At 36.2% G+C, this 23,905-nt stretch overlaps 1 protein-coding gene across 2 annotated transcripts in view; it reads left to right on the forward strand.

The window, feature by feature from the left end:
* The window catches only part of LOC121732533 (protein eva-1-like), a 139,155-nt gene that overhangs the window by 15,848 nt on the left and 99,402 nt on the right, over positions 1-23,905 (forward strand). For both annotated transcript variants that reach the window (XM_042122448.1, XM_042122449.1), the window contains exon 2: positions 4,884-4,980. In XM_042122448.1, coding sequence (XP_041978382.1) covers positions 4,917-4,980 — 64 coding nt within the window. In that variant the 5' untranslated portion in view covers positions 4,884-4,916. The remainder of the gene's footprint in view (positions 1-4,883; positions 4,981-23,905) is intronic.

A 23,905-nucleotide genomic window follows, 5' to 3' on the forward strand; every position in this document is an offset into this window, starting at 1 on the left:
TTAAGATCGACTGTCCTTTATCCTTGGAAGATAGGAGGCCGGTACGTACAATACAAGTAGCATACAGTAGATCGTCTTCAGATTTATACCGAACTAGATGTCCCGCGCGGCTTCGCCCGCGTAAATTAGGAATTTTACAGAAACCGTACATTTTCCCATAAAAATAGCTTATGTCCCTACTCCCTTCACTTGGTCTACTCTATATCTGTGCTTAATATTGCCATAAAAATTGCTCCAGTAGTTCGTAATTTCTAATATTTCCCCCGTTTCTCCCACATTTTCCTGCGATTCTTCGGTCGTATTAGTCTTAGCGTGATAATATATAGCCTATAGTCTTACTCGATAAATGAGCTATCTAACACTGTAATAAGTTTTTAAATCGGACCTGTAGTTCCTAATATTAGGTCTTCAAGTCCTTCAAGTTTATAATATCTACCTAAGGTATACATTTTTTTAATTATCGCTTGACAAACTCGAGTCTCGATCTAAAAGACTATGAAAAGTATCAATAACAGGGTCATTATAGGCTCATAAGTCATAACCATGGGACGATGTATGGTATAAAATGGTAGTGATGATGATGATGATGATGAATGTAATTTGCATAGTAGCATATGCTTTCCGTTCTTAAAACAACGCCAAAACTCCCAAACTTGTATCTATAAAGAATCAGGATTTCTCTCAGCACCTTCCGAACCACGGTATACCAGGTATACCTCCGTGCAAAATCTTACTTGTTGGTAGCATATGCTTAGAATACTTCTCACGAAACCGAAGTCACCACATGTTTCCCTATAAGTTTTGAGGAGTTCCCTCGATTACTTATGGATCCTTCATCAGATCACCACTTTTGTGAATATAATACCAAATTGGGATGATACCCTATATACCAAAAGAAAAATTTTGAAAATCGGTTAACAAACGGCGGAGTAATCGTTGAACATAAGAAAACGAACATAACACCTCCCCCATTTTGAAAGTCGGTTAAAATTGTAGCCTATGTGTTATTCTGATGTATAAGCTATATTATTGTAAAGTTTCATTAAAATCCGTTCAGTAGTTTTTGCGTGAAAGAGTAACAAACATCCATACATCCACACATTCATACATCCAAACATCCAAACAAACTTTCGCCTTTATAATATTAGTAGGAAGTAGGATAGTAGGATAGGGTGCACTTACGTTTTTGCTGTGCTTAGATAAATTAAATATAGGCCGCGTTCATTTTTAAGAGCTCTCAGCGAAACTGGACCCATAGAAAAGATTCTGCCAATAATGTACAATAGCTATCCAGAGGGTCATCATCTGATCGCGGACTACCAATAACAAGGGCGTGAGTTTAAGACGTGGGAGAGCCATGCTTCGGCACGAATGGGCCGGCTTGACCGGAGAAATACCACGTTCTCACAGAAAACCGGCGTGAAACATCGCTTGTGCTGTGTTTAGCCGAGTGAGTGAGTTTACTGGAGGCCCAATCCCCTACCCTATTCCCTTATCTACCCTCCCCTATTCCCTTCCCATCCCTACCCTCCCCTATTACCCTATTCCCTCTTAAAAGGCCGGCAACGCACCTGCAGCTCTTCTGATGCTGCGAGTGTCCATGGGCGACGGAAGTTGCTTTCCGTCAGGTGACCCGTTTGCTCGTTTATTTCATATCAAAATCAACAACACGCAATGTCTAATCCACCAATAACAATATGTCCTCGTTGGCCAATTAGCCCCACTTACACCGCTGAGGTACATAATATACAATGTCATAACTCATATTATACTTAAAAATAGAACATAGCGGGTTTCTTTTTAGCTATGCAGTATCATGCCTATAAGCGGATTTGATTTCAAGGACTGCGTCTACTGTATGATTTTATACTATGTTAGAAGTTAGGAGTTACGGGTTGTGGGGAAAAAGTGAGGAGTTGTCACGTATCGCGAGGTCGCCAGGCCTATCCTATAAAAACCGAACATGATAATGGCCTTAATGCCTCTGGCACACAGAATAGTTATAAAGTATTATAGGCCAAGCGTTGACGGGCGTTTAAGGAGGGTTTAATAATATTATGTACATGCTTAGTAAAAAGCTTGGTGCATAGTATATAACTATAGGCTAGCTGTTGAACTAATCTTTTTATTTCTTTTTTTTTTATGTAAGCTACACGCATCTACGGCATTAAGTCGAAACAAACTCGGTCAACAGATATAACCCGACCGAATATCGTCGGTTCACAAACTGCAATATAAATATAATTCTCTGGTGGTACATTAGCAACTTTCCATACTTCCATACTAATATCATAAATGCGAAAGTGTGTATGTCTGTCTGTTACCTCTTCACGCCCAAACCGCTGAACCAATTGTGCTGAAAGGCATGGAGATACTTTGAGTCCCGGAAAAGAACATACTGTTTATCCCGGAAAAGTGTACGGTTCCTGAGCGACAAACAATTTTAGGCAGCATCAGAAGAGCTGCAGGTGCGTTGCCGGCCTTTTAAGAGGGAATAGGGTAATGGGGGAGGGTAGGAAAGGGAATAGGGGAACCCGGATTGGGCCTCCGGTAAACTCACTCACTCGGCGAAACATACCGCTGTTTCACGCCGGTTTTCTGTGAGCCCGTGGTATTTCTCCAGTCGAGCGGAAGCATGGCTCTCCCTCGTCAAAATATACCACAACGTCAACGTTTTGTAATACACTTTACGGAAAAACTATCACACTTATTGATTATTGTGCTTTAACATAGTAATTTTTATTTATAATATGTAGATGGGTTATCATCAGTCAATCAAGGTGTGACGACGCGAACCCTCACAAAGCTCGGCTTTTAGCTAGTATATTTTTAATTCAATTCATATAAAATTGAATAGCAAATAAAGCAATATTCAATTGCAAGCCTAGGCCATTATTTACTTACAAATGAAGGAACATCTATCGCCCGTTATAAATCTAGGTTATGCGTCAGTATGTAGATCACAGGATGTACGTAACTGGGTGGCTCGTTGACAGACGAAATTAAACCCTATGTACGGTGATGAAAGTTCCAATTACGACGCGTATTTTGTAAATTGAACAGCTTTTTTTTCGTTAATTTGAAACTGATTTCGTATCTATAGTTTTTTATTTGCACAAAAAATGTAAATTTAGTGTTTCATTTACATTTTATGTTGAAGTTATCTAGTTACGCAAAAGGCATATTTATTTTTTCATTTTCTGTTTCATATTTTAGAGGAAATACATTGAAACTGAGTACTTTAACGAGCTTAGGCTGGCGTACGCACGTACGTTTCTGAATTCAATTTCAGTAATAAAAATCCGTTCAATCGTTTTTGGAACAAAGTTCCTTATCGCACGCTGCGAAGGGGGGCTAGACGGAAAAAGTTGTAACAACATGACACAAATTTGTCGATATATTACAACTAGAGCAAAAATGCTACAGTTGTAAGCCGCGGTAGCGCGTGTTTCTCTCTCTGTATTCGATTTCCGAATTCGTTTTCCGTATTCGGAATTCCGTCAGACTAGCGCAAAAGTTCTTTTTTTTAAAAGCGAACGCACCGCCTTGTACTTGAAACGTACGTGCGGAACCTTATTTTATAATAAAATCTAGCTTCGCTGTCGAACCTGGCGAATGCAGACGAAATAATTCATATTGTAAGATTTTAGCATCGAACGTTGTCTATACGAATGCATTTCGTCAAAACTACTAAACTCTTGCCAAATAAACGATCTTTGAAGTGTGGAGTGTTTTTTGACTATTTGTAGTCCGCCATTAGCGCATTGTTACCAATAATAACACTTCCCGTTACTGCCACTTAAAACTTCGCCTGCTAGTTTTATTCTCTTTGAGTTTTTATGGCATTTTTTGTGGGCACTTTGTAAGTACAAATGTACGGATGGATTTAATGGTTGAGGAGTTCTTAGGAAATGCATAAATAGAGTCTCTTAAGGCTCCGGATATAGGATTGGCCTCTCCGTATAAGGGATTTTCTAAATTCAATTTGATCGATTACAAATTGCTTGGTAGAGACAAACTCATAATATTATGCTTGTATAATGTATTTAGTATAACGAGTGGGTATGTCAAAACATTTGCTGGTCAGTTAGTAATATAGATCTTAGTATCCCTTAGTATTCCTCAATAAATAGCGGGATAAAAATTATTTGATACTTGTAAAACATTTCAGCTAATTATCGTCTTGGACCCGTCCGTACTGCGAACTTTCATTGCGATTTTTATTCGTGCTTTGTTTATATATTTTTTTCATCGGCAGTGTAAATCCTAAAAGACTTACATCATAATATTAAGAACAGAATACTCTTACACTAAATGCAATAAAAACGAAATATAGGTACCTTTACAATTTGAAAATCTAAAGAAATGGAAAGCTACCTAAAAATACTATAAATCCTAGCCCACTTCTGTAGTCTACCAGACGTCTGACTGCTCATGCACAGAAATACAGCGAGTTCCTCACATTAAATACCTGGGCATAACTATCGACGAAAAACTAAACTTTCATGAGCAAATAAAAAACGTCATTCAAAGGATACCAAAAAAATTAACGCATGTGTTCAAATGTCTCCCCCTATACTTCCCCTCTGTCAATCCATCGTGAACTACGGCAAAACAATCTGGGGGGGATCCGACAAAATCTACATGAAATACATAGTCTGAAAAAATAGTGAGACCAAAACTCTTTGATTATCGTAATCCATTCGAGATACTTCTCAGCACAGACAATTAATACTTCCTCATTTAAGATAATTCCCAGCAAAAACATTGAAAAGCATGTGTTTCTTTGTGCCAATAAATAGTGCGACTAAAACTGTTTGATACTTCCACATTTCACATTTGAGATAATTCGCAGCACAGACATTGAAAGTGTGTGTTTTCAGGAGTGACGTGATGAGGGCGTGACGGTGTCCAGCATGGCCCGGGGCGCACTGCTCGTCCTAATGTGCCTCATACCTCTGCACAGAGCTGATAATTTAGGTGAGTTATTATTATAACTTTACAGATTATAATATATTATTGAAGAAGAGACCACACCGCCGTTTTTCCATACAAACGTTGTCCCCTGTTTCCTCCCTGGATAATGCCGGTAGAGTTATGATTTTTTTTCCTGAATATTTATGGCCGCTATTAGCATGTCCCTATGTTTTCTTTTTTTTCATAATTTTATTATTAAAAAAGGTAAGAACGTCCAAAAACCCAAAAAAAAATGGCCAGATTTTCCTCTGTGTTCAAACACCCAGAAAACAAAACTGGCTAGAATATACAAAAAAAAAACATAGGAACACAGCTCAAGCCTTGCTTTAATTCTTAATGAAAAAAATACTTAAATCGGTTAAGTTTTGGAGAAGTAATTAGCGGACAACGAATCGAAGATTATCTGTTCTTTTTTTAGAACTTTTGTCGTGTTGTCTCTATCGCGCTCTGCGGTGGGAGACTTGAGATTGGTGAGACAGCAATACATTTTAAAATACCTATTTTCAATTTCTCTCGCCCTTGGTGTATCCTCTTAAGCCAGTCTTCCGCAAAGGGTGTGCCGCGGCAAACCGGTGTACCGTGGTGAGTAGTAATAATAATAACTCCCACACCGGTGTCGGTGACGGTGACGTTTACGCAGGAATAATTTTATAGAACCCAAGTGTGTGCGCAGTAGGTACACAAGAGCACTCTCTATTCCTTTACTCTCTTAATCCACTGGCGAGAGATCATGTTTTTAACACGGGAATCGAATCCACGAAGTTAACTACTAACTCAAAGCACCCCTATGCCACGTACACACTGATTAATTTGTGGTGTACATCCAAAAATTTTCATTTTGCTAGATGTACCCAGAACACAAACAGTACACTGATCTAAGCCCTGAAATGAGACTTCTAAGAACTATTTCCGTGCAACTTGTCCTAGCTCACATTTTAATTTATATTATCTTTTTTAACCGACTTCCAAAAACGAGGAGGTTATACGTTCGGCTGTGGATGTTTTTTTTATGTATGTTCAAAATTTACTCCGCCGTTTGTGAACCGATTTTAAAAAATTTTGTTTTGTTATATTAGGTTTTACTCCAATTTGGTCCCACTTTCACAAAAGTGGTGACCTGATGATGGGATCCATGAGTAATCGAGGGAACTCCTCAAAATTCAATTGGAAATATATGTTTTTTTTGGTTTCATATGAAGTATTTCAGGCATATGTTACCAAAAAGTAAGATTTTGCACCAGAATACACCATGGTTCGAAGGTAGTGAATAGAACTCCTTACTCCTTATAGATACATATTTGAGGGTTTCGGCGTTATCTTAAGAACTGAAAGCATATACTACTTTGCAAATTTAATTAATCATCATCATCATCACCACTATTCCACCATACATCCATGAGTAATCGAGAGAACTCCTCAAAATTTATATAGAAACATTTATTAGAAACATGATTTCGATTATATGAGAAGTATTCTACTCGTAAGCATATGCTACCAAAATGCAAGATTTTGCAATTAGATAATAATATACCATGGTTCCGAAGGTGCTAAGAGAACTCCGGATTCCTTGTATAAGTTTGCGGCTTTCGGAGTTGGTTTAAGAACTGAAAGCATATGCTACTATGCAAGTTACATTCATCATCCCCATCATCATCACTACCACCAGTCACCAGACAATGAATTATCTAGTTATAACCTTATTATTGGTACTTTTAATCGTCTTTAATAAGAGTAAGAATTATTAAATTATTTAATACTTTTTGTTCATTATAAATTATTATTGTTTTTACCCTGGAAGTCGGTTTTAATTTTTTGTTGAAAATAACAATTCTGTCATTGGTGAATCTTTATGGTAGAGTAATCAGACTGATTATGTAACCAACAGAATACATATTGGTCCCACCGTAATACTGTAATTCAGTGGTTTTTGCTGGCAGCATAGGCACTGGTTTTATTATTTGAAATGAATTAATAAAGTCGCGATAGCATACAACTAAAAATTAAGTATAATACCCAGATATACATAGTATAATTAACCTGACAAGCGTTTCTCCTTCATCTGAAAAAAAAAGGAAGTTTTTTAGGTAAATATTTCTTAAAAAATTGAATAATTGTCATACAAACAACATACTAAAATGTTTTAATAATATGAACTATAATTGTTAACACAAGTCGTAACATACGGACTTAGTTTCGCTATGAATATGTATAAGCCAGTGCAATTTAGATAATATCCCGTTAGCATGTTAATACTGTTTGGAACTAGAATTTGTTTTCCTTTAGCAAATATCTGAGACTCAGCTGTACATTAAGGTCTCATATTATAGTGCATTGGTGTTAACTGTTATGCTTGAACAAATGAGGATTCTGCTGTTTGCCTTTGCACAAAAAGTTTGAGAGCGGTGTGGATAAGGGCACAATTTTGGAAAACTCTGAAAATACATGCTGTTATTTTGCAACAAATTTTGTATCCACAGTATTACTAAACGCCTAAAATCCATTGGCGATGTTAGAAAACCGTTAACAGTCTATTAATTGAAAACCACTCACACAATAAAGTTTGGAGGCCATTTATTGTGATTGGAGAACAAAACGTTACCGGTTCTCAAACTTTATGGCCTTCATTAGAATTCGCGTCGCGGTCGCATAAACAATCCGACGTAGTTAAATTGAAATAACTTATGCAAAGTATTCCCAGCGGTATCGACGACAGACTCCGTTCACAGGGGTACCTATACTATGATAATTGATAAGAGATGTTTACTAGCATTAGAGATCGCTCAATGGTCGAAATTCGACCTTAAATTAAAATTTTAAAGTGGGAGAGCCATGCTTCGGCACGAATGGGCCGGCTCGACCGAAGAAATACCACGTTCTCACAGAAAACCGGCGTGAAACAGCGCTTGCGCTGAGTTTCGCCGAGTGAGTTTACCGGAGGCCCAATTCCCTTCCCTAACCTCCCCTATTTCCTTCCCTTCCCTTCCCTACACTCCCCTATTACCTTATTCCCTCTTAAAAGGCCGGCAACGCACCTGCAGCTCTTCTGATGCTGCGAGTGTCCATGGGCGACGGAAGTTGCTTTCCATCAGGTGATCCGTTTGCTCGTTTGCCCCCTTATTTCATAAAAAAAATACTTATTTTGTTCTTTTGGCTCCCCGTTTAAAGTATTGACTATTTCAGACTTAATAAAAAAACAACAATCCATTTTTAATTTGACAACAGACTTCAACCATAAACAAAAGAGTATAATTCGTATGTATCGGCTTGTCATTCAAAATTATGGTAGTGTGCACATTTTAGTGTGTGTAATGTTTTATTTCTTAAAAAAAATTGCATAATATAAGCATAATTTAAATATAATATTAGCTCGATGCACTCCTTCACCATATGAACTATAACTGCGCGGAATTTCATGCACCTACGTTTCCTCATTTTTCGTAAAAAGGGTTACAAAGATTTTCACTCGCGTATTCATATTACTAGGTATTTGACCGAGCTTTAAAACACGAATAAAATGACATTTTCTAAAAATGATTCTTAGCTAGATCGATTTATCGCCCCCGTAACCCCCTATATACTAAATTTCATGAAAATCGTTGGAACCGATTCCGAGATTCCAATTATATATACAAGAATTGCTCGTTTAAAGATGTAATATTATGTGATAGTAAAGAACTATCAGTGATAAATTATTCGTAGGCAGATGGCGCATCTAATTTAGTCTTGTTAGGTCGAGAGCAGCAACTGCAAAAGAAGACGAGATTTATACAATTGGGCACCGCACCTGCGGCAATTTTTTAAATATTTTCACAATTATTAGAGAAATAGATTCAAAGGCAGGGGTTTTTTAATTTTATTAAAAACCTACTCGCAGCAAGTGGGATTTGAAGATTGATTAGTGTGTACCGCAGATTGAAGAATCATAATAATATTATACAAATTGCTAGTTATACAATTATTATTAACGAGCTTTTGCCCGCGACTTTGCTCGCGATAAGAAGTATTATTATATACAAACTTTCATCCCCTATTTTAACCCCTTGGGGGTGGAATTGATCAAAATCCTATCTTAGCGGATGCCTACGTCATAACATCTACCTGCATGCCAAATTTCAGCCCGATCGGTCCAGTGGTTTGGGCTGTGCGTTGATAGATCACCATGTCAGTCAGTCACCTTTGAGTTTTATATATACCTATAGATTGTGATAACTATAGAGTATAGTGTTACCTAATTCTATTTTTTTATATTCTAGATTGAAAATCACACCGGACACGAAACATCCCAAAATATTCAAAGATAAAATATGATGTTACACTAATCTAAAGATTTAAAGATCCATTTCCATTCACGGCGCTGAATGATAAAACACTTACATCAAGTAGTCTTTTAAATTCTTCTCTCTTTCTTCTGACACTTGAGCCGCTTCCGGAAATGTTAAGTACCATTGACGCTGCTTACAGTAGCTTAATTGATATCGAATTCAAGTGTTTATGCTTATTTAAATTAACTTGTGTGTATGTACACATGTATTATTAATGGGTTATTAATAGTATGATGAATAGTGGTTGTAACTACTATCCATCAAACTTTTAAGAGCCCATATGACTCTAACTTGACTACATACTTTAACCTAGATCTCAAAATCTGTAAGGTCTAGAAAACTGATTTTTTGACACAAGTAACTTCAGTTCATAAAGATTAAATGCTCAAGACGAAAACACGATTACTCAAAAAATGCTCGATAGTTTCTTTTTTACAAAAAACCTTGATTTAGACACATTTTTGCTTGGATCTACGAAGTTTGCTGTCTTTTCTTTGATATTTTTTAAAATCTAAAAAGGTATTGATAAAACCTAAATTTGCTCAAAACACTTTTTTCATAATCATTATAGTTCGTCTTTTATTCAAGTAAAACTAAATCGGCGATGATTCAGCGCCGTCCTTTTTCACCTGGCATATGAAAGACAGGCGTGAGTGTGAAGAGGTTTGTTTGGTTTTTAGAGTCAGGTGAGCTCTTAATAATCAATACTAATGTTATAAATATGAAGTGTATCTATCTATCTGACATTACTTCTTCATGCCCAAACCGATGAATCCATTTTCCTGAGGTATAGAGATACTACGAGTCCCGTGAACGGACATAGGATACTTCTTAAAAATGTACGGCTCGTGCGCGATAAGCAAATTTTGGCGCAACGGAGTTGCGTGCGTCATCTAGTAATTTTTTGAGGTAGCCGTGTATTTGGTCTATATAAAAACTATCATGCTTAACAAAGCTTATTTATACCTTAGATTATCCGCTCAGTGGTTTAAGCGTGGACAGACAGGCAGACTTTCGCGTTATAAATTTTTAAAGGTATCACCAGACTTTGCCCTTTCACGCAAAAATTTGTTTCGTGTGGACCGTACATTTTTTTTTCGTTTTATCGGTGACAATATCAAAGCTTGTGGAAGCTCATAATATATCATAATATTAATACGCAAACGAAAAACTTTGTAACCCTTTTTACGAAAAATGGAGAAACGTAGGTGAATGAAATTTTGCACAGTTATATGGTACATAACATAGTTTATATGGTGAAGGAGTGCATCGAGCTAATATTATTTTGAAATAATGCTTTTATCATAGGTACATTTTTTTAACAAATAAAACATTACACACACTACAACACACACACATGAGAAATGACAGATTTTTGAGTGACAAGCCTTTACATACGAATTATACTCTTTTATTTATGGTTGAAGTCTGTTGACAACAAGTTGACAAATTGAAAATGGATTATAGTTTTTTTTATTGAATCTAAAAAGGCCCATTCACTGCAGGACTGCCATACAGTCCAGCCGTGAATGGGCCCTTTAAGATACTATTAGACAATGCTTACATTGCCAGTCTGAGATCAGCTATGTCCCAGAGACAAGAGTTGAAAAAAAAAATGATAAAGTCAATATTTTTCTACAAAATATAGTAGTCCTAATGTCGTTGCAAGTAAGGTCGAATTTCGACCATTGGGCGATCGCCGATCTCTAGTTAATTTTAATTAGCCATGAACCGGACCTAAAGACTGATAATAATATAATTATAACTAGATGTCCCGCGCGGCTTCGCCCGCGTAAATTAGGAATTTTACAGAAACCGTACATTTTCCCATAAAAAATATTTCCCCCGTTTTTCCCACATTTTCCTGAGTTTCTTCGGTCGTATTAGTCTTAGCGTGATAATATAATATAGCCTATAGTCTTACTCTATAAATGATCTATCTAACACTGAGATAAGTTTTTAAATCGGACCTGTAGTTCCGGAGATTGACGCGTTCAAGCAAACATACTCTTCAGGTTTATAATATTAGGTAGGTATAGATTTTTTTTAATTATCGCTTGACAAACTCGAGTCTCGATCTAAAAGACTATGAAATGGTATAATATGGTAGTGATGATGATGATGATGATGAATGTAATTTGCATAGTAGCATATGCTTTCTGTTCTTAAAACAACGCCGAAACTCCCAAACTTGTATCTATAAAGAATCAGGAGTTCTCTCAGCACCTTCCGAACCACGGTATACCAGGTTTCTCACGAAACCGAAGTCACCACATGTTTCCCTATAAGTTTTGAGGAGTTCCCTCGATTACTTATGGATTCTTCATCAGATCACCACTTTTGTGAATATAATGATACCCTATATACCAAAAGAAAAATTTGAAAATCGGTTAACAAACGGCGGAGTAGTCGTTGAATATAAGAAAACGAACATAACACCTCCCCCATTTTGAAAGTCGGTTAAAATTGTAGCCTATGTGTTATTCTGATGTATAAACTATTGTAAAGTTTCATTAAAATCCGTTCAGTAGTTTTTGCGTGAAAGAGTAACAAACATCCATACATCCACACATCCACACATCCATACATCCATACATACAAACAAACTTTCGCCTTTTTTATATTAGTAGGATTATCAATTTTGTGTATATACTTGTAGGTACTATTATCTATTCTGTGGCGAATGTAAATATAAACTGCCTTTATCATAAATATTATTATAACCTGTAGCTCATAAAACTTAATGTAAATACACTTGTTTATGTCTATGTTTGTACGTAGTTTAAGAGCAAAGAGCAATAATTATTTACGATACAATATGATTATCACCCAAGCTTATAGTAGCCTACCAATGGAGTCCAGAACGCAACTTGCAACACCAGAGGAGTTTTAAGGTTCGCGCTCACTTTGTCGGCGCGTGCCGGGGCGTGCCGGGGCGGGTCGGGGCGCAGCGCAGCGCAAAATGCACTATAGCACACTATTGCCGGGTCGGGACGCATCGCATTGACGGATTTTAACGATCACTGTGCCGGGGCGTGCCGGGGCGGGTCGGCGCGCAACGCATTGACGGATTTTGAGCCGAGGCTTGCCGGGCCGCATCGCATCACATCCGCGCGCCGCTTGCTATAGCACACTGTTGCCGGGGCGCAGCGGGTCTTGCCGGGGCGCAGCGGGTCTTGTCGGGGCGCAGTGGGTCTTGTCGGGCCGTGTCGTATTGACGGAAATCCGTCGAGCAAATATCCGCGCCGATACGCCCCGACATAGTGTGCGATACGCGCATCCGCTTCCATACAAATTGTATGGAGGCAGATTTTTGCGATGCGCCCCGGCACGCTGAGCCCCGGCACGGCCCGTCTCAGTGTGCTCACTCCTTTATGTGGCACTGGTGTCTCGAGCGTCCGTAGGCGGCGTATTTTGCTCTCATCAGGTGTCGGCTTGAGTCCTTTTCATTAAAAAATCATCGCTTTTAATCCCCGGAAACGTTCGTAAAGCTAATTTTCAAGCTACCTCGATCATAAGCTAATCCAATTGAAGCTGAGCTGAACAAATCATGCTCTGACCTAATTACGAGCAATTATACTCAGTACGTATTTGCCCCACAGCATTTGAACTGAGGGGTATTTTGACCCCCCTTTTCACCCCCGCGTATGGCGGAAACGAAAATCGTGTGCCCTATGAATAATTTATCAAGACAGAGTTTGCGCTAATATTTCAAATGAGAGGAGCAATTTTATTTAACAAATTAAACATCGGCAAAGACGCTAATATTAATTCAAGTAATATTAATAATTGACAAGATTATTTAAAGCAGATTATTACAGTTCGACCTACGAGTATCTACTTCCGTCGTGGTTTGAAGTAATATCTTTAGCAACTAGTTATACTGGGTTAAAGAAAACTATAATAATTTAATTTTGTAGAGCCAATAAGTTCCTATAATTGTGTAAGTACCTTATAAATCAAGTAGACATATACTACAACTTCATAGCATAGACAAACTTTATACGACAAAACATAACAATATCATGATGACGGTTACTTTTTATCCCGCAAAAAAACTTTTTTACGGGTTCAAAATTAACCTACGTCCTTTCCCTACGTTACCAAATTACACTTACAGTTACATTGTTGTATTAATCGTCGCACCAGCAGGCAGCAGCTCGTCAACGAATTTGGTTTGTTGATGAGCATTCTGTCAGCGCGTGATGAGTGATTACACTCGCTACATAATATTATGTATTAAACCCTGTCTTTTCGACGTAACGTTGTTTAATGTGGGATGACAATTAGGAAGAATAAATATGGCACGTGGATGACATTGTCATGGGTTTTTTTAAATGAAATAAGGGGGCAAACGAGCAAACAGGTGACCTGATGAAAAGCAACTTCCGTCGCCCATGGACACTCGCAGCATCAGAAGAGCTGCAGGTGCGTTGCCGGCCTTTTAAGAGGGAATAGGGTAATAGGGGAGGGTAGGGATTGGAAAGGAAGGGAAGGGAATAGGGGAGGGTGGGGAAGGGAATATGGGAGGGTAGGGAAGGGAACGAGGTAGGGGATTGGGCCTCCGGTAAACTCACTCACTCGGCGAAACACAGCGCAAGCGCTGTTTCACGCCGGTTTTCTGTGAGAAAGTGGTATTTCTCCGGTCGAGCCGGTCCATTCGTGCCTGCATGGCTCTCGCACGTATAAGTAATTGGATCACGAAATTGGATCAGATGAAAATATTATCTTGTAAGCTGTAGCTTTCGGAGCAGAACTTGTCACTTCAAAATATAACAAGAGCGATTCAAAATAGCCACAATAACGACAATATGTAAATTATTGTGTAAAAAAACCTTTTGGCACCTTTTGAAAATAAGATTATGTAAAGGTATTTTGCAAATCTGTACGATTTCAAATTGTAAAGTCTATAACAATAACACTTAGAAAGTGTGCTTGGTAGCAGTTGCTGATAGCAAGCCACAATATACAAAAATACAGTAGAACAACCGGATTGGATGCACGCACACATTTGCGTGATATCATAACTTGAAATAGCAAAACAATTGTTATACTATATACATGTGTGTCTAAATACTTCCGGATTTAAGACCGTTCACAATATCATGTATAATTTTATCTGTTACTTAGAGGTGAAAACTTGTAATTGGCTTTCTGATAATCATACATAAAATTGCCACCGACATTACTTAGCTGTAAGTTTTCCATGTTATATAAATAAATAAATAATTAAATAAATAAATAACAAAATGAGTTGCTGCCCGTTCAAAATAACGCCACCGAAATAACGCAGCGTAATTTCGGTGTTTTACTTGTAATATTAACCTAATCATGCCGAACTACAGTGTTCAATAACTGTGCTTGCACTTAAACTTGTTTGCGTTCTGTCTTGCGGTTTTCATTTCAAGGACACAGTATGGATGATTGCACACAGATACAATGAGACATATTCTACTGTATAATAATTATACTGTATACTTGCTAACTACGAGATGTGGATTATGCACCTTGTTATGCAAATCCCGCGTTAAGTGCGAAATAACCGCCAAATGATGCGAATATCGTTCAGCGGGGCTCGAGCGATCAAATGTTATGTTAAACGTTTGGTCACATCACGGAAATATTTCGTTTAATATTATTAGTAACTAGAAATATATTTATCCTCACAGAATGATGAAGGCTGTGATTTGTGTATCATCCCACTAAAGAATTACTTATTGAGTTATAAAAGCAGGTAGACTGCATTTATAATTCAACTTAAAAAATGTGGATTAATGCACAAATGCTTAACAGTGACCAGATATGTTTTGGTGGTCATTTTTTACCCAAGCAAAGGGAAGCAAAAAGGAGTGCTATGATTTTAACCTGTACAGGGCGTAACAAAACAAATTGGTATTACTTTAGGATGTGTTTAGGTCCTCTGTTATACTATACAGGGTGCAATTAAACCTTCCTGCCAATTTTTTTCCAGGGCTTAGGTATCATTAGGAGAGACCATTTAACCAAAAAAAATTGGGTGTCACATTTTTTTTATTGACATATTTTATCCCATTTAAAATCGTTGCAGAAGGGTCACTCGCGGTGCGGGGGAATGATCGGGAGTAACGCGGGGGAGGCGCGCGTCCGCAGTCACATCACGCGCGGGCAACGGGTCGTGTCCATTAATTGTAGTATTTTTTAGGATAACTTTCGGAAGTTATTTCTCAACATTTTAGTACTGAGTGATTATAAAAGAAAAAATACGTGTATTTTTATTTTTAACAAGGATCAATATATTAAAATTTGGCAGGAAGTTTTAATTGCACCCTGTAGAGTTCACTCTGTGAAAGTAGTATTACTAAAACAGCAATGATTTTTGTACTTTCGTATTTGCAAATTCATAACGCTTCTGCGCGTGCCTTTACAAATCATAAAAAATGCCCTTTTTCGCTGCTACTTTTACAGTGAACTCTATAATATTATACAATACAAGGGTACAGTGAAAATATTATACACCCTAAAGTATTATTAAATTCTACTTTTAAGAAGATACAGACAGCCCAATCCCCTACCCTATTCCCTTCCCTACCCTCCCCTATTCCCTTCTCTTCCCATCCCTACCTCCCCCTATTACCTAGAGGGAATATTTTTTTTAGTCTTCAAGTGCAGCTCTTCTGATGCTGCGAGTGTCCATGGGCGACCGAAGTTGCTATCCATCAGGTGACCCGTTCGCTCGTTTGTCCCCTTACTTCATAAAAAAAAGAAACGGATGAACAAGACAGTCAAACACTTCACCATTCGGACACGGAACCTTAAAACCTGTTGCGTATAATATGTAAAGGGAATGTCATGTTTATTAAATTTTAGCCCTGGGAAGGGAATGAAATTTTCATCTAAAGAACATCGAATCACCTTGTTCATTTACATATTTAGATTGAGGAAGTAATTAATAACAAATACCTGTTATCTTCACCGCGCAGCTCGCGATGCATAAGCTATTGATTTAATAACAGTTTCTGGTTTTGGAATAAGTAATTTTGTTTAAAAAAATATGAAATATTGATAATGAGAAATATGTACTAGATATCAAAAATCGATGCTTAAAATATTTCATTAAAATTAAATATTTCATATTTTAAATTCATATTTTAAATGCATTTCGTAATTGCTTCTGATAAAATATAATTTAATTTTTATATTCACACTAAAATTTAAGTGCGTCTGTCTTTCTGCTATCTCTTCTCTCTCAATATTGATTTTGATGAAATATGGTTTAGAGATACTTAAAGTGGAGGACTTGGAGAAAAGACATTAAATACTTTTTAACCTGGAAAAACGTAGGGTTCTCACGTGATAACCGAATTTGGCGCAACGGAGTTTCAGGCGTCATCTAGTATTCTTTAAAATATCCCAAACATCATGAAAAATATAAAGTACGTTTAAATACTTCTGAATGTAATTAATCTGAACTGAAATACTGGAAAGTAATTACCAACTTCATCTTCAAAGGGTTCCAATTTATAATTCACTATAATTTAAATTAAACATTAAAAATTCACATGGACGAGATAACGATTAGAGAGAGACAGTGCTAGTATTAGCGTAATGTAAATATTCGATCAATACATAAACTTGAGTATGTCAAATCATAAAACCACCATAAGGTTTATAAAAAATCGGCCAAGTGCGAGTCGGACTCGCGCACGAAGGTTTCCGTACCATTATAGAGCAAAAATAGGCAAAAAATTGTGTTTTTTATATGGGAGCCCCTCTTATTTTTTTATTTTATTTTAATATTATAATTATACAATGTGTCCCGACACCGGTGTCCGATGCTTTAATGTCATGATCTATGGCATATTTTATCGACAAATTGGCCCTCATTTTAGTTTTTCTCGGGCTTTCACACTAATCTGACTAGTACTTCTCATGTAAATATCCTATGAATATATAAAAGGTCTCATTTGATAGCTAAACTTTTGGACTACGCTGACACAGGCAATATATTATAAATATCGTGGAATTAAACATAGAAAAACCAAAGTTTAAGAAAAAAAATTGTGTATTTTTTAATTAATGGCTTTTTGTGAAAAATCTAGCAGATAAAACAGATAAATTTGTTTTAGAAAGATAGAGGTTTTCATCTTAAATAAATTCTTTATTACAATGCTCTAATTCAGATACTTTAGAGGTTATAACGATTTTCCTATGAAGTATAGGTCGGATTAGTATGAAGCCAGAGAATTTTTTTTTTTTTCAAAAGTAAGAAAATAAATATTTGAAAACCAATTTGTCACTAAAATATGCCATGAATCATGAGTTCGATTTTTTTTCTCCAACTTTTGAAAAAAAAAAATTCTGTGGCTTCATACTAATCTGACCTATACTTCATAGGAAAATCGTTATAACTTCCAAACTATCAGACTTAGAGCATAGAAGTAAAGAATTTATTTAAGACAAAAATCTCCTCTATGTTTTTAAAATAAAAAAGAACCAGTTTAATGTGCTAGATTTTTCACAAAAAGCCATTAATTAAAAAATACACAATTTTTTTTTTCTTAAAGTTTGGTTTTTCTATATTTAACTTCACCACTGGCTCAGTGGTTGAATGATAGCCCTGTTTTGTTTTAGTCCAGCTATCCCCAACCCGCGGCCCGTGGCGGCCCGCGGTGGCCCGCCAGGACTTTATTTGGGGCCCGCGTGATGTTAAACCATTTTTAAATTCACGCCCACTGGTAAAATAATGTAGAGTCGTCGTGAAAGTCGTGACTTTGTTCCACTTTTAAATCGTCGATTTTGAAGAACGTTACTTTTTAACCAAAAAAAAATTTGTTGCTACCAGCGATATCCAAGACCAAAACAAGTTTGTGGCCCGCATGAAAAAAATTTTGGAGACCACTGTATTTAATTACTCGCTACGTCGTCGTAGAGCGTGCGTAGTAGCGCGTAGCGAGGCCGCGTAGCACTTCTACGAGTTTTATAATAAGGCTGTGGGTACAATGTACCAAGAAATTTATACAAATGGCGGCCGGTCCCAGGTTATTTGGTTAGAATTATGTTTTTTTCCTTCGTTTCTTGCAACAACAATACAACAGACGATCGACAGTCGATATTTCATTCCTTTTTTGTACAGAAAAATTTAATTTATTCCTCCTGTGACTTCTTTAAAAAATAATACTACCTATATCATTTATAAAGATGATGATGACTTAAAAAATTTCCCCATCGTCCCACGCGAAAAATATACCGTCCTCATCACCTTGATGAGTGGCAGTCTTCTACCGTGCGTTTTCGCGTAACTTTCTGCCGCGCACTGTAAAACTCTGGAACGAACTGTCACCTGCAGTATTTCCGAATTCCGGACGAATACTACCTACTCACCTTTAAAAAGAGAGCGTATTCCCTCTTAAAAGGTCAGCAAGGCCGCAACATTAGAAGAGCTGCAGCTCTTCTAATGTTGCGAGTGTCCATGGGCGACGGTAGTTGCTTCTCATCAGGTAACACGTTTGCTCTTTTTTTAAACCTTTCCTTATTTAAAAAAAACGTACATAGATGTATATAAATAATTGGAATTGTTTACAAAGTCAAATAATGTCAGATATAATACTATCCGGTGCAATATTGTAAATTGAAGTTGTAGCAAAATATATGCCAAACGGCAGCCCAACTTTCAGATAGCCGTCTATAGAATATGCATTTTCATTCGTGTCCAAATATAGTTCATTCACGCCAAACATACAGACTACAGAGTGATAATATTGTCAGCTCAACTTTGAAATTACATAATATTATTATATTATATGTTTCATAATGTTATTATAAAAGTATAAAAATAGAAATAAAGTCTTTATTGTTTTTGTAACTTTGTTCAAATATTTCCTTATTATCCAACGAATTGAAGTCTACAAAATGATCTTTGATTTTGTCATAAGCTCCATACATTTTTCGTCACACTCTTCGTTAAATTAAAGTTAAATAATCATTAAATGTTTCTGAGTGCTGCCGTGAGTTTTAATCTTAACCTTGAACTAAGGGTTCAATAATTACGTTAATAAAATCAAACGTCGTTGTAGTTAATTATTGCGTATCTTGCTGACCAATCGCGCACGTATCCCTGAAATGTGGGTCCTAATGCGACCCTCATAATGTCCCATAAATGCTAAGCTTTATCATTTCCATTAAAATGACCAGTTCATTTTGTATTATGTTTTATTGGGTTCGAACACTTTGAGTATTGTTCCTCCAAAATATGTTTATTAAAATCGTTGTTTTGTTTTAATAATACATACGAAGGGTTCCGTACCGTTATAAACGAAATATAGGCCCAAAATTGTGTTTTTGTACGGCTCCCATACACCATAATATTTGCTAAAACAATTAGTTTTCTTATAAAACAGGTAACATACTCCCTGTACAATATTATGTGTGTTGTAATGTGTATCTTTATATTGTTATGGGTTGACTTTTTATTTAACTATTATTGTGAAATGCTAAACAAGAAGATAATGTGTCTTCATATTTCAAATTCTATAATATTATGTTTATCTAATCATGATGCGAAACCTGTAACTAACAAAATACCTAATCTGTATACTGTTACAATATGGAGTATACCCTGTATTCCACTGAATAAAAAATTATGGTGCCTACTACTATAACATCATACTTGTATGTTTGCCTGATTTCCCCTTTTTGTGTGATATTATATTTTTAAACTTAATATCCTTTATTATTTACCCCCAAACTAACCATGTGTCTTCTCAGTTTATTATCAGAATTGTGGTGGACTAAGAACTAAAACTCACACTCTTTATATGAATATTTTGTTACATAACTATGACATCATAATTCTGACCGAGACCTGGCTGAATGACAACATCTCTGATAACGAAATAGTAGATAGCCGCTACAGGGTGTTCAGGTGCGACAGGAATCTTAGTAAATGTCGACGGAAGGACGGCGGTGGTGTGTTGGTGGCCGTGCGGCGCGAGCTCCCGGCTTCGCGTCATCTCGCAGCCGGGTTCCACGCGCCGCGCTCCACCGACCCCACTACCACATCCTCGGCACTTCACTTGGTGGATCATGTTATGGTGCAAATAAATATGAATAACTCTTGCTGGATTGTCAGCGCAACGTATTTACCACCAGCTGTTAGTCCTGAAATATATGACAATCACCTGACTACATAGGATGTATTCTGCAGATGTCGGATGTAGATAGATTTATTATAGCGGGAGACTTCAATCTCCCGACTTTAGGTTGGCGACAAGGCTGTTTACATTTGGAACCAATAACAAATAATGTACGTATTAACCTTGCAGAGTCCCATATGGTACATTTTGTATCTCTCTTTAACTGTGTACAGGTGAATACCTTTAAGAACGAACGAGACCGAATACTAGACCTGTTCCTCACTAATATATCCGATTGTGGCAGCTCAATTGAACCCGTTCCTTTAGTACAAGTAGTTCCACATCACCCCTTTTACGTGGTCATTCCTGTAACTAACACCCTTAAACCTATGAAAATTCTCCCAACTAAAATACATAATTATAATAGGGCAGATTATTCTGTTATAATAAATAAAATTGATGAAACTAATTGGGTAGAACTCTTCCAAAACGTAAAGGCTGAAAGCGCAGTTTCGGTATTATACAAAAATCTGTACTCAATTATTAAAAATAACATACCAACAAAAATACATAAAACATCGCACCCTATATGGTTCACACCTGCACTTATTCACATCTTTAAAAGCAAAAAGAAAAGTTGGATACGGTGGAAAACATACAAAAATATATCAGATTACAGAGTATTTGCTATGTACAGGGAACGTTTTAAATATTATTCACATAAATGTTATAGGCAGTATTTAAATAATGTTGAAAATGGTATACATAATAATATAAATTATTTCTGGACTTATATACATAATTTGAAACGTAATGGAGACATACCAAACTCAATGATATACAAAAACATTGCCACCAGCGATCCTTACCAAGTTTGTAATTTATTTTCTGATTTTTTCCTATCCGTTTTTGAGCCTAGTGAAGTAAATGATGATTTTAATAAGGCTTACAGAATGTACGGATTCGTTATGAGGTCCTGTAAAGACTTTGTGCAATCCTCAACATATTTGCACGTATACAAATCGCTCATACGTTCGCAGCTCGAATACGCTGTAGCTATCTGGAACCCTTACTATAAAAAATACATTGACACGATCAAAATAGCACAAAAAAAAATCTACACGCAATGCATTACAGATGTTGTCATTCCCGAGAATCATATGGCACACTTCTTGAAAAATACAATCTCCTCCCATTATCATCTAGACGTATTCAGTTAGAAATGATGCTGTTTTATGACCTATGCCATAATAGATATGATTGCATACCTTTAAACAATAAGTTATGCTATAGGATACCCATAACTACACATAGTCGAAGACCTCACCAAATATTTGCTACTGTAGTCAGTCGAACTAATGTTGGTAAACGCTCCCCATTCAATAGACTAGCCAGTACTTACAACAAGAATTTTGTCCCCATTGATGTCTTTAGCTATAAAATAACCAAATATAAAGAAGAAATTCTAAAATTACTTAATAATAGTACTGACAAAGTAATTAGTTAGCTGTAATTAAGTATAATCTATTTGTAACAATAAAATCTTATTATGCTTGTATTAGATTATTTAGAAGGCACTACAAAACGTGTCACAATGATTTAACATCAAAAATATACTTATAAATTGTAAATCATGTATATTATAAGAACATCAGTTCATTATGTACTTTTAGCTTTTAGTTTTAGTTTACCATTAATGTTTTAAATATTAGTGTACTTATTATATATTTAATATTACTTATTCTCAACTGGATGATTAGAAATATAGTCAAGTAATTTGTAGTTAACGCCGTTGGTTCCGTAGTAACTAAGTTTTTGTTTTATATACATGATTATAATTATGTACTATGGTTACTGTTTGTTAACTTCAATAAATGAAAAAAAAAACCCTTTCGTCAATTTGAATGTTAGTGTTTCGTAGCTATTGTCATATTTTAGTGTGCGAAAAGGAAACAAATTCAAAAGTATGGGAGTTACGTTTCCTTAGTTGTATTATTCGTAGTTTATTTCTTAATAAACAGTTATAATCTTCTCAAAAAGGAACCGTATTTTTCTTTTATTTATTATTTTTATAACCTTCTAAATTTAAATCGGCTTCGTGGAGTATTTATATAATACGTAATGGAGCTGGCACGGCCGACCTCAGTGACAATAACAGTTGCACGTGACATCTGTAAAGAAAACGGTGAGATGGTGTCGAAACTGTGATACACACGCGACTGAAAACGCACGGCTTTAACGCAGAACGCAAAATAAGAGAAACGCCTAAATAGCAGCGCAATAATTTTAATGCAATTTATTTGTTATTGATAACAATAATAAAAAGGTTCATTGTTGTGCTAAGAAGAACTTCATGGGCAACATTTTATAATTCTTGACTAGAGTTCGCCCAATGGTCGAAATTCGACCTTAGTTTCAAGGATATTAGGGCTACTACCTATATTTTGTAAAAGAATATTGACTTTATCATATACAAGCTGTCCCGGTGAACTTCCCTGGACTTCTACGAACATTTTAAGAGTAAAATCAGCCCAATCCGTTCAGCCGTTTTCGAGTTTTAGCGCGACTAACACATTTGAAAATCCATTTTTATATATAAGATAAGATTTTTTTTCAAGTCTTGTCTCTGGGACCCAGCTGATCTCAGACTGGCCGTGTAAGCATTGCCTTATAGTATCTAACATTTATAAAAAAAATATAATCCATTTTCAATTTGTCAAGATGTTGTCAGTAGACTTCAACCATAAATAAAAGAGTATAATTCGTATGAATAGGTTTGTCACTCAAAAATCTGTCATCTTTATGAGTGTGCGTATTGTAGTGTGTGTAATTTATGATAAAAGCATAATTACAAAATAATATTAGCTCGATGCACTCCTTCATCATATAAACTATAAATGTGCAAAATTTCATTCACCTACGTTACCGCATCTTTCGTCAAAAGGGATACAAAATTTTTCGTTCACGTATTAATATATAGATTACTTATTGATTAACTTAAAAGGTCTTATTATCTTCAAAATTTCTAGCGATAGTTTTTACAGACTTAAAATGCATTATTACAGACTTAACACTCATAATAATTATTTGTGCAATCCCAATTTTGATTAAAAAAATATGAGATTGAGTTCGAGTAGTTCTAAATTTTAGTATAACTTTGCGTTTTAACTCGCACATAGATCACGTCATCTACGAAGGATCTAAGTTAAAACGTATACTGTCACCTTGCCAAGTGCGATGTGCCAAACACACTGCAAATAAAGATTTACTACATCCATTTAATTTATTTACTTTTACCTCTATAGTGAAGTGAAAGTCTGAGAATGAGCTACAATTAACTAATTTGTACTAGTATAGAATTTATAAGTAACTATAGATGAACTGTAACGTATTTCGTCTCACTTTCCTCCAAATATTAACCTTTACTGGACTTTTAGGTATAATTATTTATAGCTTGGAACTAAAATTTGCCAAATCGGTTTAGCCGTTCTCTAG

Source organism: Aricia agestis, chromosome 12 (assembly GCF_905147365.1).
Source record: "Aricia agestis chromosome 12, ilAriAges1.1, whole genome shotgun sequence".
NCBI classification, from domain to species: domain Eukaryota; kingdom Metazoa; phylum Arthropoda; class Insecta; order Lepidoptera; family Lycaenidae; genus Aricia; species Aricia agestis.